The 13,278-nt window shown below is 45.0% G+C and overlaps 1 protein-coding gene across 2 annotated transcripts in view; it reads left to right on the top strand.

Annotated features, from left to right (window-relative positions):
* The first annotated feature begins 451 nt into the window (after positions 1 to 451).
* Positions 452 to 13,278, top strand: part of FZD6 (frizzled class receptor 6) — a 38,747-nt gene continuing 25,920 nt past the window's right edge. Inside the window, exons 1-2 of one of the 2 annotated variants that reach the window (XM_045896124.3) lie at positions 452 to 646; positions 1,665 to 1,970. In XM_045896124.3, the coding sequence (XP_045752080.1) occupies positions 1,794 to 1,970 (177 nt within the window). In that variant the 5' untranslated portion in view covers positions 452 to 646; positions 1,665 to 1,793. Of the gene's footprint in view, positions 647 to 1,640; positions 1,971 to 13,278 lie in introns of both variants that reach the window. The other variant, XM_045896123.3, reaches the window with a different exon arrangement.

Below are 13,278 nucleotides of genomic sequence, written 5' to 3'. Positions count from 1 at the left end.
ATCGAGGAAGTTACCCACTCTCCAACTAAGGACCCTTGGACGATTGACTTTACAGAGCACATCTGCCCCCTTTGAAGAACTCTTGTGTGTCCTGAGATCCGAAATGCAGTGGGTTCTCTTAAAGGAAGTTTTATTCAGGGGATGACCAAGAGCTTCAGGAAAACCCTTCCAGGCCGAACCCCTCTGGACCTGGATAGCGAGCCGCGCGGCCCAGTCGTGCGCTGCGGGTACCAGGACAGACGGCACGGTGGAGGGGACCTGCCGGCCGCACAGCGGACCCGCAGCCCGACCTCGGCCACTGGGGCGCCGCCCGGGCCGCAGCGCAGGCGGGGCCGGGCGGAGGGCCAGGGCCGCCGCCGCCGCCGCCGCCGCCGCCGCCGCCGCCGCCGCCGCCGCCGCCGCCGCCGCCGCCGCCGCCGCCGCCGCCGCCGCCGCCGCCGCCGCCGCCGCCGCCGCCGCCGCCGCCGCCGCCGCCGCCGCCGCGAGCCCAGACCTGCCCGCCCGACCTGGCGGCGCAGTCTCGCGGGATCGCTCGGCCCTCACTCCGCGGGCCGCTCGGGAGGCAGCTGGAGTTCCGGACGCTTCCCGGAGCCGCCGTCGCAGGTCGCGGTGGGCGGACGGCCGACCGGACGAGGACCGGAGGGAGGTGAGGCTCCTCGGGCCGGCTGGGCGCGCGGCCGCGGCCCGGTGGGTCCCGGGGCGAGCGGGGGGGCCTCGGGGGCGCGCGGCGGGCTGGGAGCCGCAGGTGCGGGGCCGGCGGGGGCGGCGGGGGCGGCGGCGGCGGCGGGACAGGCCGCGCAGGCCGGAGTTTCCGCAGAAGTTGCGGCCAGCTCCTGAAGGACGGGGCCGGGGCCCCGCGCCGCCCAGCCGGGCCGGGACGCTCTGCCCGGCTCTAGGCCCCGGGGCAGGTGCGGGGTGTGGGGCGAGTTACCGTGCCAGGCGCTGGAAGCCTGGCACCGGGCGGGGGCGGGGGTGTTGGGGTGCGGGGTGCGGTTCGTCGCGACTCGGGGCCCACAGCCTTTCCTCCCCCAGACATCCGTCACCCTCCCGGTCCAGCTTTGTTCCTTTTCCCTTTCGGCGGGGTCACTCCTCGCCCCAGCCGGTGAGAGCTAATCTCGCTCCTCCGGGAGGAATCCTGGACGTCTCCCCCTAGTTGGCCCTTTGAAAAGCAGGAAAGTCTATCTCCCAGAGACTGCCCCACAGACTGGCTCTTTGGAGTCCTTAAAGAGTTGAGGAACTCACTAGGTGTTAAGGAATTTCCCCGGGACCCAAGTTTTCTCGTGCGTAATCAGATACCCAACAGGGCCCCTTAGATTTTACAATTCTATTAATGCTTTTTAACTTATTCCCAAACCTAGCATGATTTTTTTTTCCTGCACCCCACTCATCCTCTGCCCCCCTTTTACCATCTGTTCCAGACAGCACAAACGTTCTATCATCAGTTCCCTAGAGATGAGACTTCCTCAGCAAATTCTGTATTCTGTGCCAAAGCAGGTGGAAGAGTATCTCCAAAGGACGGAATTTTCCGTCCTTTTTCCAGTGTTAGTTACCCAGGGTGAAAATCTTAACTCTGCACTTTGATGTCCGCATTTGAGTTTATGACAAATGTTGCAGATGCCCTCTCTTGGTTGTTTTTACAGTAATTGACCCAGAACTCATTTCAGGAAAAGAGCTTCCTTCAAAATGGCAAAATAATGAAAGAGGAATTTGAACATTTTATTTTTGGATGGAAATCTGAGGATGAAAAGAGCGATTAATCCCAGCCATGTGGTAAAACCAGGAATTTGAAGAAAATGGAAATGTTGACATTTTTGTGGACATGTGTTTTTCTCCCCTTCATAAGAGGGCACAGTCTTTTCACCTGTGAACCAATTACTGTTCCCAGATGTATGAAAATGGCCTACAACATGACATTTTTCCCTAATTTGATGAGGCATTATGACCAGAGTACAGCTGCTGTGAAAATGGAGGTATTTCTTCATACATTGATAGAGAAATAGTTTATGTTCTGCTCTGGAATAAACTATAAATGTGACTTTTTTTTTTTTTTTTTAAACACAGTAAGGGATTCCTTTAAGTTGTGCACAACTTCATATTTTGAATACATTCTTTTGAAAATTAATTTCCCCTATTAACTTAGGTTTTGTGTGGTTTTGTGGCCCTTGTTAGTGGATTTGCTTAAGGTAGGGTTTATTTTATATGAGACGTAGTGATGATTTTGAAATATTCTTGCACCTAGCAAATATTTTGCTTCCCTGAATCAATTATGGTAGTTCCTCTGGAAATGTGAATTCTGAATTTTTCCTAATCATTGCACATATATCCTATATTGCTTGGACTAGAAGTGCTTGAACTACATCCCTGTATTTTCATAAGTACTTGTAATGTTCACCTGGCCCAGGTTTTCTGAAATAAATCCATTACTGGAAGATTTGGGGGCTGTAGTGTTTCACTAAAAAGTGACTTTTTTTAAGCGAGGCACTTAAGTACTCTTTCTAAGATACCTGTTAAAAGAAAGCACATGTCTGGGGAGGAGCAGAGTGGCACTAAAGATGGCCTTAGGTACCTCAGTTACCTGCTTCCGGTTTAGAGATATGCAGATTGCCAGGGATGTGTGGGAAGAGTTACCTGTGGAGACGGGAACCTGCCCTCCTGAACAGATCTGTCAGATTGATAAGAAGTCTCATGAAGGGAAGAAGACAAAGATTTTTGTAGTTTTTCTCCAGAAGAAATGTCCAGGGGTGGTAAAGGCTTTTCCCCCCTCAGAACGTTGCTAAGAGATGAAACTCCTACAATTTTAATGTATATACTAATTTAAAAAGTGATTAGATTTGATTTTGTGCATTCAAAAGTCTTCCACTGTTGTTTAGTTGAATAGTTTTTCGACTACCTCATTTGTAGATTCAGGTCTAAAATAGCAGAGCTTTGGGAGGGATGGGGTGGCTGGGTGATGGACATTTTTTTTTTTTTTAAGATTTTATTTATTTGAGAGAGAGAGCACGAGTGTGGGGAGGCTCAGAAGGAGAAGCAGATTCCCCGCTAAGCAGGGATCCTGATGCGGAACTCGATCCTGGGACTCCAGGATCATGACCTGAGCCGAAAGCAGTTGCTTAACCAACTGAGCCACCCAGGCGCCCCATGCAAATTTCATTTCTATAAAATTTCTATAAAAATTAAACTGGGAATTTTGGTACTTTTTTTTTTAACCCCTATTAAGACCTACCTCTCTTTCTCCTTCTCATCTGTGCCATGAATACCAAGTCTCCTCTCAACAGTTTTTACGTGGCTCTCAACAGTTTTCACCAGTTGCTCCTCTCTGGTGATGTCAAAGTGATTTTATTAAAACGAAAATCCAGGGGCGCCTGGGTGGCTTAGATGGTTGAGGGTCTGCCTTTGGCTCAGGTCATGATCCCGGGGTCCTGGGATCAAGCCCTGCATCGGGCTCCCTGGTCAGTGGGGAGTCTCCTTCTCCCTCTCCTTCTCCTGCTCCCCCTGCTTGTGCTTTCTCTGTCAAATAAATAAATAAAATCTTAAAAAAAAAATCCACACAGTCCACTTTGGGGGTAACATTTTTCACCATTTCCCTAGAGCTAGAAGAATAGATCTGACTCTAGCATGACAGCCCAGTCTCTTCATATGGGACCTTGCCTTCCTGTCCAGCTTCCCCACTTGTCCCTTTAGACGTTACACACTCTGCTTCAGCCAAACTGACCTCTTTGTAGCACTCACATGCATATTACTCTCTCTCACTTCTGTACCTTTGTACACATTGTATGCATTGCTTCCTAGGCTCTCTACCTATCGTTCACGTGCTCCGTTTCTGCAGGTCTCAGTTAAAGCAGTAAATCTGCTCATTGAGGCCTTCTTTCACCTTTCTCCCAAGCATATGTAAGCTGCTCACTTTCTGTACTCTGATAGTACTTAAAATATACAATGGTTCTTACACTTATTATGCTGTATTGCAGTTATTTATGTGGTTCTCATTAGATTGCAGGTGTGTTGAGAGTAAGGATGGTGTTTATTCATTTTTTTCCCAGTGCCTAGTACAGTGCCTCGGAGCACTGTAGATGCACAGTAAAAGCTGAATAAAGAAAAGGTGGTGTTTCCTGTTCTAATAAATCAGCAAAGAGAATTTTACCTCCAAATCTTTACTTTCCACCTCTATCATCTGCAGTATTCAAGTGAAAGAAACTCTGATATTTTTAGGTGGTTTGCATATCACCCACTTTGGATCTACCTGAGCCTAGTTCTAATGAAGTGTATTAGTTGACATCCTCTGTATTCTTTCCCATATTAGCATGATACATGTTTCTTAGAATTTATTTAAAGAATCTTATTTTGGGGGCACCTGGGTGGCTCAGTCGGTTAAGCATCCAACTCTTGGTTTCAGCTCAGGTCATGATCTCTGGGTCCTAGAATCTAGCCCCACTGCAGGGCTCCCTGCTCAGCAGGGAGTCTACTTGTCTCCCTTTCTCTCTGCCCCTCCCCCTGCTCACATGTGCTCTCTCTCAAAAAAAAAAATAAATGTTAAAAGATTTTGGGGGCGGGCACCTGGGTGGCTCAGTTGGTTAAGCGACTGCCTTCGGCTCAGGTCATGATCCTGGAGTCCCTGGATCGAGTCCCGCATCCGGCTCCCTGCTCGGCGGGGAGTCTGCTTCTCCCTCCAACCCTCCCCCCTTTCATGCTCTCTCTCTCTCAGTCTCTCTCTCTCAAATAAATAAATAAAATCTTAAAAAAAAAAAAGATTTTGGGGGTCCCTGGTTGGCTCAGTTGTTAAGCGTCTGTCTTCGGCTCAGGTCATGATCCCAGCGTCCTGGGATTGAGCCCCCACGTTGGGCTCCCTGCTCTGCGGGGATCCTGCTTCTCCCTCTCCCACCCCCCCTGCTTGTGTTCCCTCTCTCGCTGTGTCTCTCTGTCAAATAAATAAAATCTTTTTTTAAAAAAAAAAGATTGTTCTCTTTAACCATTTATATGGAGTGAAAGAATTCATCTTTTGATTGGCTCATTGTATTATAAACCACATGTCTCAGTTTTTTTTTCAAACATTGTACTGTAGTCAAATACTAAATCATAACTGCACATAGCCTGGCTTTTACTAAAAAAAAGCGCTTTATAACTTCTCTAAAGAACAGATTGTGTTTTACACTTCTAACCCGCTGCCTTCCGTTCCTGCTGGTCCCTGTTGAATTTCCAGTGTTCACTATGACTTAATGTTAGGATGAGGGGCTGAAGAATTATCAGCTGATTACAGCAACCAGTTTGTTTTCTTAGCTATCAAGAATTCCCTATGTCAACAGATCTGTCTCCTCTTTTACGCCTTAGTTTCCATTTTGTATGAGGGCTATCCTGTTTTATAGTGATAGAATTTATAGCATCTGTTGTCCTTGCTCATCTGTGATTACAGGAGATGGTTTAGAACAGTGGTTCTCAAAGTCGAGTTCATAGACCAGCAGCTTGTGAGCTTGTCAGAAATGCACGTTCATGGACTCCCCCCACCCCCACCCCCAATCCCAACCTAATGAATCATGATCTGTGAAGCTAGAGCCCAGGAGGCTGTGTTTTAACAAGCTGTCTAAGTGTTTCTTATGAACGTTAAAGTTTGAGACCCATTGGTTTAGAGCAAGGAATGCAAACTTTATGTAAAGGACCAAATAATAAGTATTTTTGGCTTTGCAGACCATACAGGCTCTGTCACAGCTATTCAACTCTGCAATTGTAGCAAAACAGCCATAAACAATATGTAAACAAATGAGTGTGGATGTGTTTTCAGTAAAACTTTATTTACAAAAACAGGCAGTGGGTCATTTTTTGGCCCACAGGCTGTAGTTTGCTCGACCTGGTTTAAGGTATTTGAAAGTGTTCTTAAGGATTATACACACACAGTATGTAATAAGTAAACATTATTGTTCATTCTTGTTAATATGTTACCTGAGCTGTATGTTATTTACTTTCTACATAAATTTTTCTTAGGCCAAATTTATCACAGACCACTGACTGGGATATTCTGGTTCTTCGGTTTTGTTTCAGAGATTGCTCGAAATGAGGGACTTTAGTTTTTTCTTTTGTTTATTGGAAGCTGAAGTCATTTGTATTTCAAAGGGTGAATTTACAATTCTGAGTAGTAACTCGGCTTGGTAACGAAAAGGGTGTTGTGCTGCCTCACTCTCCCGAGTAGAAAAACAAATGGCTTCTGGGTTTCCATTGTGTTCCTTTTTGTTTCGTATCTAGAGCATTGTTTCCCAGATTGTGAGGTTGATGTCCCTGGAGAGACTGATTTTGTCCAGAAAGAGCTGAGACTGATCTAGGGAAAATGGAAACAGGAATATTGTATTTTTCTTTTTGAATCGCCTTCATGGAGGTCTAGGCAAAAGCAAAGTCAGGTATTGTGTTTGGAACAGCATGTGGCCCTTCCACTTTTGAACAGTCTAAAGGGAAGTAAGCCAAAAAAAACTCTTTTCCTTTCCACCTGTTAATATGCACCACTAAAATGTCTCTCTATCCAATTAAAAATAAAGGAATGGAGAGGAACTGTATAAACAAACTTCTAAGGAAAAAAACCTATTTCTGCCAGGCAGTGATTTTTAAACATTTTCACTTTCCTGCTTTTAGAAGAGTCTAGTGGGCCCCTTCATTTCCTCCTTATTCTCTACTCTTACATCTCCGTATAGAAGGAAAGAAAATATTTAGTGTGATAACTTTTGTTTTTCAGGAAAGACTTTCTGAATATAGCTGTAACTATTCTGAAAGTAAGTTGTTGAGTCTTTCAAAATGAAACAGATATTGAAATGTGTTCCAAGTCCGTGTGTGATTAGTGGCTACCTTTGTATTTTAAATGTAGAACTCACAAACTTAACTTCCTTTGTGATACTGGGTTATAGTAGTGATGTAGGAAAGTTGTTAGGGTTCAGAGCCAAGGGCCAAGAAAGAATTCTTGAGACGTCTTTGATGGAAAAAGGTTGTTTTGTTAAAGCACGGGGACAGGAGTGTAGAAAGAGCTGCATTGGGTCATGAGGAATGGCTCATTTTATACTTTCAAGTTGGGAGGGGGTTAGGGATAGCCTAAGCCTCCCAGGTATTTTGGAAACAAGGATCCAGAGCGGGGCTAGCTATTGTTAGGAAAAGGTCATTTATTACTCTTTGGTAAAAGCTCAGTCATGAGACTCTTCAGATATATTTCAGCAGGTCATATGCTTGGAGGATGATTGCCAACATGTATCTGGGGGGAGGTAGAGAAAAGGAAGTTTCCAAAGAAATTTTTATGTTAAAGTAGACTTACAGGATCCTGGGGGTCGGGCTAAGATTGCCTTTTGCACTTAGCGAAGTATTAACATGAAGGCAGGAGTTCCTAGAGGAATGTCACTCTGCCTGTTTAAGGACTTGTCAGTGGGCTCTAAGTAGTAAGGAAATTTAATTTTTCTTTTACCTTTGTTTCCCACATCGGTAGTAAGAAAGTACCATGACTATTTCTGCGTCTGCAGAATCAGGGTTAGATGTGTATGTGAACAGAGAACAGTACTTCTCCTGGGAGACTGAGCTGATAGGCACAAGGTCCCTACAGGGCCATTCCTTGATATTCCACAATCTAGGACATTACTAGTTATGCCTTCAGGAAAGCCTGTCCACAAAGAGACATGGTTCTTTCAGACCGTGAGAAGACTGTCGTGTTGTGGTTATTTCCTTTCCTTGAGAATGTGACATGTAGATAATGAAGCCTTATTACTCTGGTTTGTATATTTGTCATGTATTCATTCATTAATATTTGTTGAATGTGTACCTGAATGTGTAGTTTCCCTGGAATTAGAGTTTTTCCAAGTTACAAGTTTTAAATTAAAAAGTTGGCTCTTTACTGGACAGATTCTTTTGTAGTATCAACCAGTTATTGTGTATATTTGTCTAATTTCCAAAATAAACAGTCTTTTGGAGAAATAATTTAAGATTTATAATGCTGCCTGTTAAGAACTATTTTAAAAATAACAAGTATTCCATTGTGGAAATAATGCAATTCCTGCTTTTTCTTCTCTTGTATTCCAGGCTCTGGTTTGTATTATTTAAAGAAGCTCACTTGCCTGATATTGGTCACATTCATGAAAATAAGTGACAAAGTTTGCATCACTTTCTTGTGTCTGTTAATAATCTCCTAGAATTTACTTGAGATCTCTGTAGCCACTTTAATGGTATTTACTGTCTGAGGTGTAAACATATAAGGACCCCTTTAGGTGTGCCTGGGTGGCTCAGTTGTTAAGCGTCTGCCTTCAGCTCAGGTCATGATCCCGGGGTCCTGGGATCGAGCCCCACGTCGGGCTCCCTGCTCGGCGGGCACCTTGCTTCTCCCTCTCCACTGCTTGTGCTCTCTTGCACGCACGCGCGCTCTCTCTCAAATAAATAAAATCTTTTTAAAAAATAAATAAAGACCCCTTTAGATCTTAAGTGACTCTGTTGTCTAGCTAAGGCCTATCACTTTTTTTTCCTCAATTATTTTTTAGACTTCTTCGCTTCACCCTAATTTTCATTACCATCACTAGAAGTTGACTTTGTTTTGGTGCTTTTTTAAAATAAGGAATAAAGCTTTCAGCACTTTTTGAGAATTACTGTGTATGTCCCCATAAGCAGAAAGCACAGATCCCGAGCTGAGAATCCGATATTTTGCGGCACTCAGTCTTGTGCAGTAGTAAAGGGCTTGCTTCCTTGCTTCCATGTGGGATTCATGTTTCAGCAAAGTGACAGATGCTTATATATGCTCTGTCTTTTAGTTTAGTACTGAGGGAGTCAAGGCGTAGCTCGGATACTGGCACAGCACCACTCTGTTCTGGGGTGGGGTAGCTTTGTGTATTTTTAAAAAATCAAAATATCTTTCTTCTTTTGATCGCTCTCTAGAAAATTCTAACCCAGACTTTCTCTTGAGGATCTTACAGCGTCACCAACTCCAGGCTTACATTATGATTCCTTCCATTGTCAAGTCATGGCATGGGCAGCTAGCTGGTGTGTTTTTTTTTTTTTTTTAAACAATCTTTTTTTTTTTTTTTAAAGATTTTATTTATTTATTTATTTTGAGAGAGAATGAGAGACAGAGAGCATGAGAGGGAGGAGGGTCAGAGGGAGAAGCAGACTCCCCGCCAAGCAGGGAGCCCGATGCGGGACTCGATCCCGGGACTCCAGGATCATGACCTGAGCCAAAGGCAGCCGCTTAACCAACTGAGCCACCCAGGCGCCCTAGCTGGTGTGTTTTAAGGAAAAAGATGGTAATATGGCAGAAGCAGACCCTCAGAGAGGGTACACAGTTCGCTCGTGCTGCTTTCCCGTGTCTTAAGTATCCGCTAGGGCACTTGAAGGTGGAATGCTGCTGGGTATACCTGAGGTCATGAGTTGGTGAGTTAACTGAGATAATACTCAGTTCGTGAGAGGTAGCGTCCAGTGGTTGTGTGTAGGTGTCCCATAGGTGTATCTGGTCTCTGCCGGGAACTACTGGCAAAACCAAGGTAGAAGGCCCTTTTGTTTATTTAAGGTTAATCTCCTCATCGGACTATATCTGTGGCAGCCTTATGTCCTAGATGTCGTGGGCCAGTGCGATGCCCTGTGAAGCAGCCATACGGTTAGAGCCTTTGACGATGAAGTTGAGGCACAGAGCGGAAGAGCTGATGTTACTCCAAGGTGGTGCTTCTCAAGCTTTGGTGTGCGTGAGGACCATCTGAAGGCCTGTTGAAGCACAGATCGCTGCCCCCACCTGCATCTGTGGGCTGGGGTGGGATGGGGAGTTTGCACTGCCCACAAGTTCCCCCGCGATGCCGCCGCTGCTTACTCAGGGGCCACTCTGAGAGCCACCGCGCTAAGGCACGTGGGGGGGATGTGTTGCCGTCCTCCCTAGGTGAAAGTAAATGGCTTTTGGAAGCAAAAAGCATTGGCCGGATTAACACTGGCCTGCGTATGAGGTGCCAAGACTGTACTGATTTGCTCTCATAGAGAGCACATCTGGAAAAGCATCTTAGCCATTGGATTAAGGTTGCTTGAGACAATCTACTAATAACGTATTTGGTTGTGCTGGAGGGTTCAAGTGGACAGGTGCTAAGAATTACACCCCTAAGTATGTTTTCAGTGGTGTTATTAGTCCCTGAAAGTGCCCCCCACCCCAACTTGTAGTATTGCTTTTGATTTTCTGCCATGGCAGAGGGAGATTTCTAGTGGTTTTCGTTTGGCCTCTTCTACCATAATAATGTTTATCCAGGAAGCCGTATGGTGATTGTGCTGTTGCTAAATACAGCTATTTCAAGTATGCATGCACGGACTTGGGAAATTACAGTGGGTTGCCTTTGGGGTCCCACCAAGCCCCTGTCATGAGCCCATTTGTCATCTGACCTCCAGAAGCCCCATTTCTGAAACTAGCTCATTGAATCGAGAATGAATACACCCGTATCAGTGTATTTTAGCCCTGTCTAAAATTCTGTTCTTTCCGCCTTAATCCAGCACACTCAGAAACCAATACCAATATAGTGAACATTGTCTTACAAGTAATGTATAGTCCTCTTTTCCAGATTTGATTTTGACTTGACCCTCCTAGGGCATGCTGTGGTAGAACTCTGCTTATAGGTTGAGACGCTGAAGAGTGGTTGAGATGTGGTATGAGGCTATTTCTTTTCTTCTGACAAAGCAGATCTTTCAGATGAGGAGCACCTGCCCCAACAGACAAGGGATGAGAGTCTGCTCCGAGGTCTTCAGGTTCAGAGAGCTCTGTGTGAGTACTCTGAACCTTGTCTTGTACCCCCACTTCAGATCTGGGGGTCCCACTGCTTCCAGATCACAATATCTCTCCATCTCTTATTTGAAAGAGAAGCAGATTTAACCAAAATATAATTTGGCAACCTGCGGGATCAAACTGTGCATTTGGTTTTCAACTTCTTAAACCTTAAATCCTTTTCATCTTTGTATTTCATTCCACTCCTTGAACCAAGAATTGAAGGATGCCAGTTTGTCACTCTTTTCCTAAGCTAAACAGTGTCTCTAGAAGCTCACACCTCAGCCCACAGTGCTTGAATACCTCATGCTTTCCATATGATCTTTGGTTTCTCTGGCAGTAGCCACTCAGCCTTACCTTTACTGGGCACATCATCTTAAGACATTCGGGGAATTTAAGTGATTACAAGGAAAATGCAATTAGCTGGTTTCCTACTACATACCATGGGTTGCCAGATTTGCATCTCCCAAGTGCTGGCAGAGTGTTCACTGCTCTTGGCCCCGGTTAGGCCAGAACACCAGTTCTAGGATTCCTCCTGTCTCACCGAGGTCACTTCCAACCCATTCTTTATATAATTGCTGTACCAGTCAGTCTTCTTGGCTGCAAACGATAGAAACCAACTTTGCCTAATTTAAGCAGAAAATGGACGGATATTGGATAGCTTCTTGAATCGCTGGGGAGACTGGAGAACCAGGTTCAGAATAGAGAGGGGAGCAGAGGGAACCAGGACACAGCTAAGATCATACCATAGGATCAGTCTTTCGCCAGTGCCAAGGCCATTGGACACTTACTAGACCATTGTCCCTGGATATTTATTTTGGCACTGTGGGCCTTATCGATGCCTTAAGTAATCTGAGTGGATCTGTTCTTTTGCACAGCCTTCTCCCCAAGAATCACAATCCTTGGAGCACCCAAATGGCCACGCTTAGATTACGTGCCTATGTGTTTATTGTCAGGTCGCACCCCTGCACCTGTCCTTAAGCTTCTGTAGCATCTCACCTACTTTGGGATTCCCAAAATAGGGCTGCTGGGCAGATGGAAATGATAAGCCTTCACTCCAGAGCTCAGCACAAGACAGGATTACCTATCAAGGAGGAAATTTCATTGTAGTGCCTACAGTTGTTTAGAAATTTATGTCCAGCTCTGCTACTCAAGTCTTTGTTACCTTCTTTGTAAACTTTCTGAGTCATAAAATGTCCTTAGACATTTTATCTGGCAATTCATCACTCTCATTTTACTGGTGGATGGTCTGAGACTCCAACACGGAAAATGATCTGCCACAGGTGGGCAGGAGTAGTTAGTTCATGACACGGCTAGAGCCGGAATTGGAACACTGGCATTTTTTCTGACAAAGGATTATATAAAATACTTTGCATATTTTGGTTCTTATTGTCTATTTATCATAGTTTGACTCTGGTTATATTTGAGAATGGAGGCATCAGTTGCCTTCTTAATTGCCCACTTCTTCCTCATCCCTGCTAGTACTAATAGTAACTACCACAGGATTTCTGCCAGGGGCTAACCATTTCCTTAAAGGAGGCTACGTTTAATTTCTCTGAATGTTAAAACTATAATCAGCTGACTATTTTATTTTATTTTTTTATTTTTTAAGATTTTATTTATTTATTTGACAGAGACACAGCGAGAGAGGAAACACAAGCAGGGGGAGTGGGAGAGGGAGAAGCAGGCTCCCCGCAGAGCAGGGAGCCCAATGGGGGCTCGATCCCAGGACCCTTAGGATCATGACCTGAGCCGAAGGCAGACGCTTAATGACTGAGCCACCCAGGCGCCTCTGGACAATTTTATTTTATCTTATTTTATTTTTTAACGATTTTATTTATTTGTCAGAGAGAGGAGAGAGAGAGTGCGAGCTCAAGCCGGGGGAGCTGCAGGCAGAGGGAGAAGCAGGCTCCCTGCCGAGCAAGGAGCCCAATGTGGGGCTCAGGACTGTGAGATCATAGCCTGAGCCGAAGGCAGACGCCTAACCGACTGAGCCACCCAGGCGTCCCAGCTGGACTATTTTAGTTACTATTGAATAGTAGAATCTCAAAAGCATTGATATTTTATGTTGTGGTTGGTTACCTGATGAGTTTCTGAGCCTTCTTTGAGAATGAAATTTGAAAAGGAGAAATTCACAAGTGACAGCATGAAGGTTACTTACTGAGAGACTTGAAGGAAGTATGTTACTAAGGGGGGAAGAAAGGGAGCAGACTGATCAGACTAGGAGCTTTGAATCTTTGCTAAATTCACATATTTACATAGCACTTGTCCTGCTAAATAGAAATACTAGTTTAATAATATGATGGAATTCAGAGTATAAGATTATGGACATAAGAAATGTCACATGAGCCAAGTTAGAAGTTTTTCCATCTCAGGGCTTGGTTTCTGAGAAACACAGGACATTTTGTGGAAAACCATAAGTGATTCCTATCAAGTTTTTTAGTTCAAATGATTGGGGAAATATGCTCGTTCTGTTTGTTGTTTTCACTCGATTGGGATGAGTTCAGTAACAGGCCGACTACCCATTATTTGAAGTGCTCTTATTCTATAAT

Source organism: Mirounga angustirostris, unplaced genomic scaffold (genome assembly GCF_029215605.1).
Source record: "Mirounga angustirostris isolate CCGP_5_RB_7025 unplaced genomic scaffold, mMirAng1.0.hap1 SCAF_4, whole genome shotgun sequence".
In the NCBI taxonomy this organism is placed as follows: domain Eukaryota; kingdom Metazoa; phylum Chordata; class Mammalia; order Carnivora; family Phocidae; genus Mirounga; species Mirounga angustirostris.
Note: the sequence above shows the minus strand (reverse complement) of the source record. Positions and strands in the feature narration are given on the sequence as shown.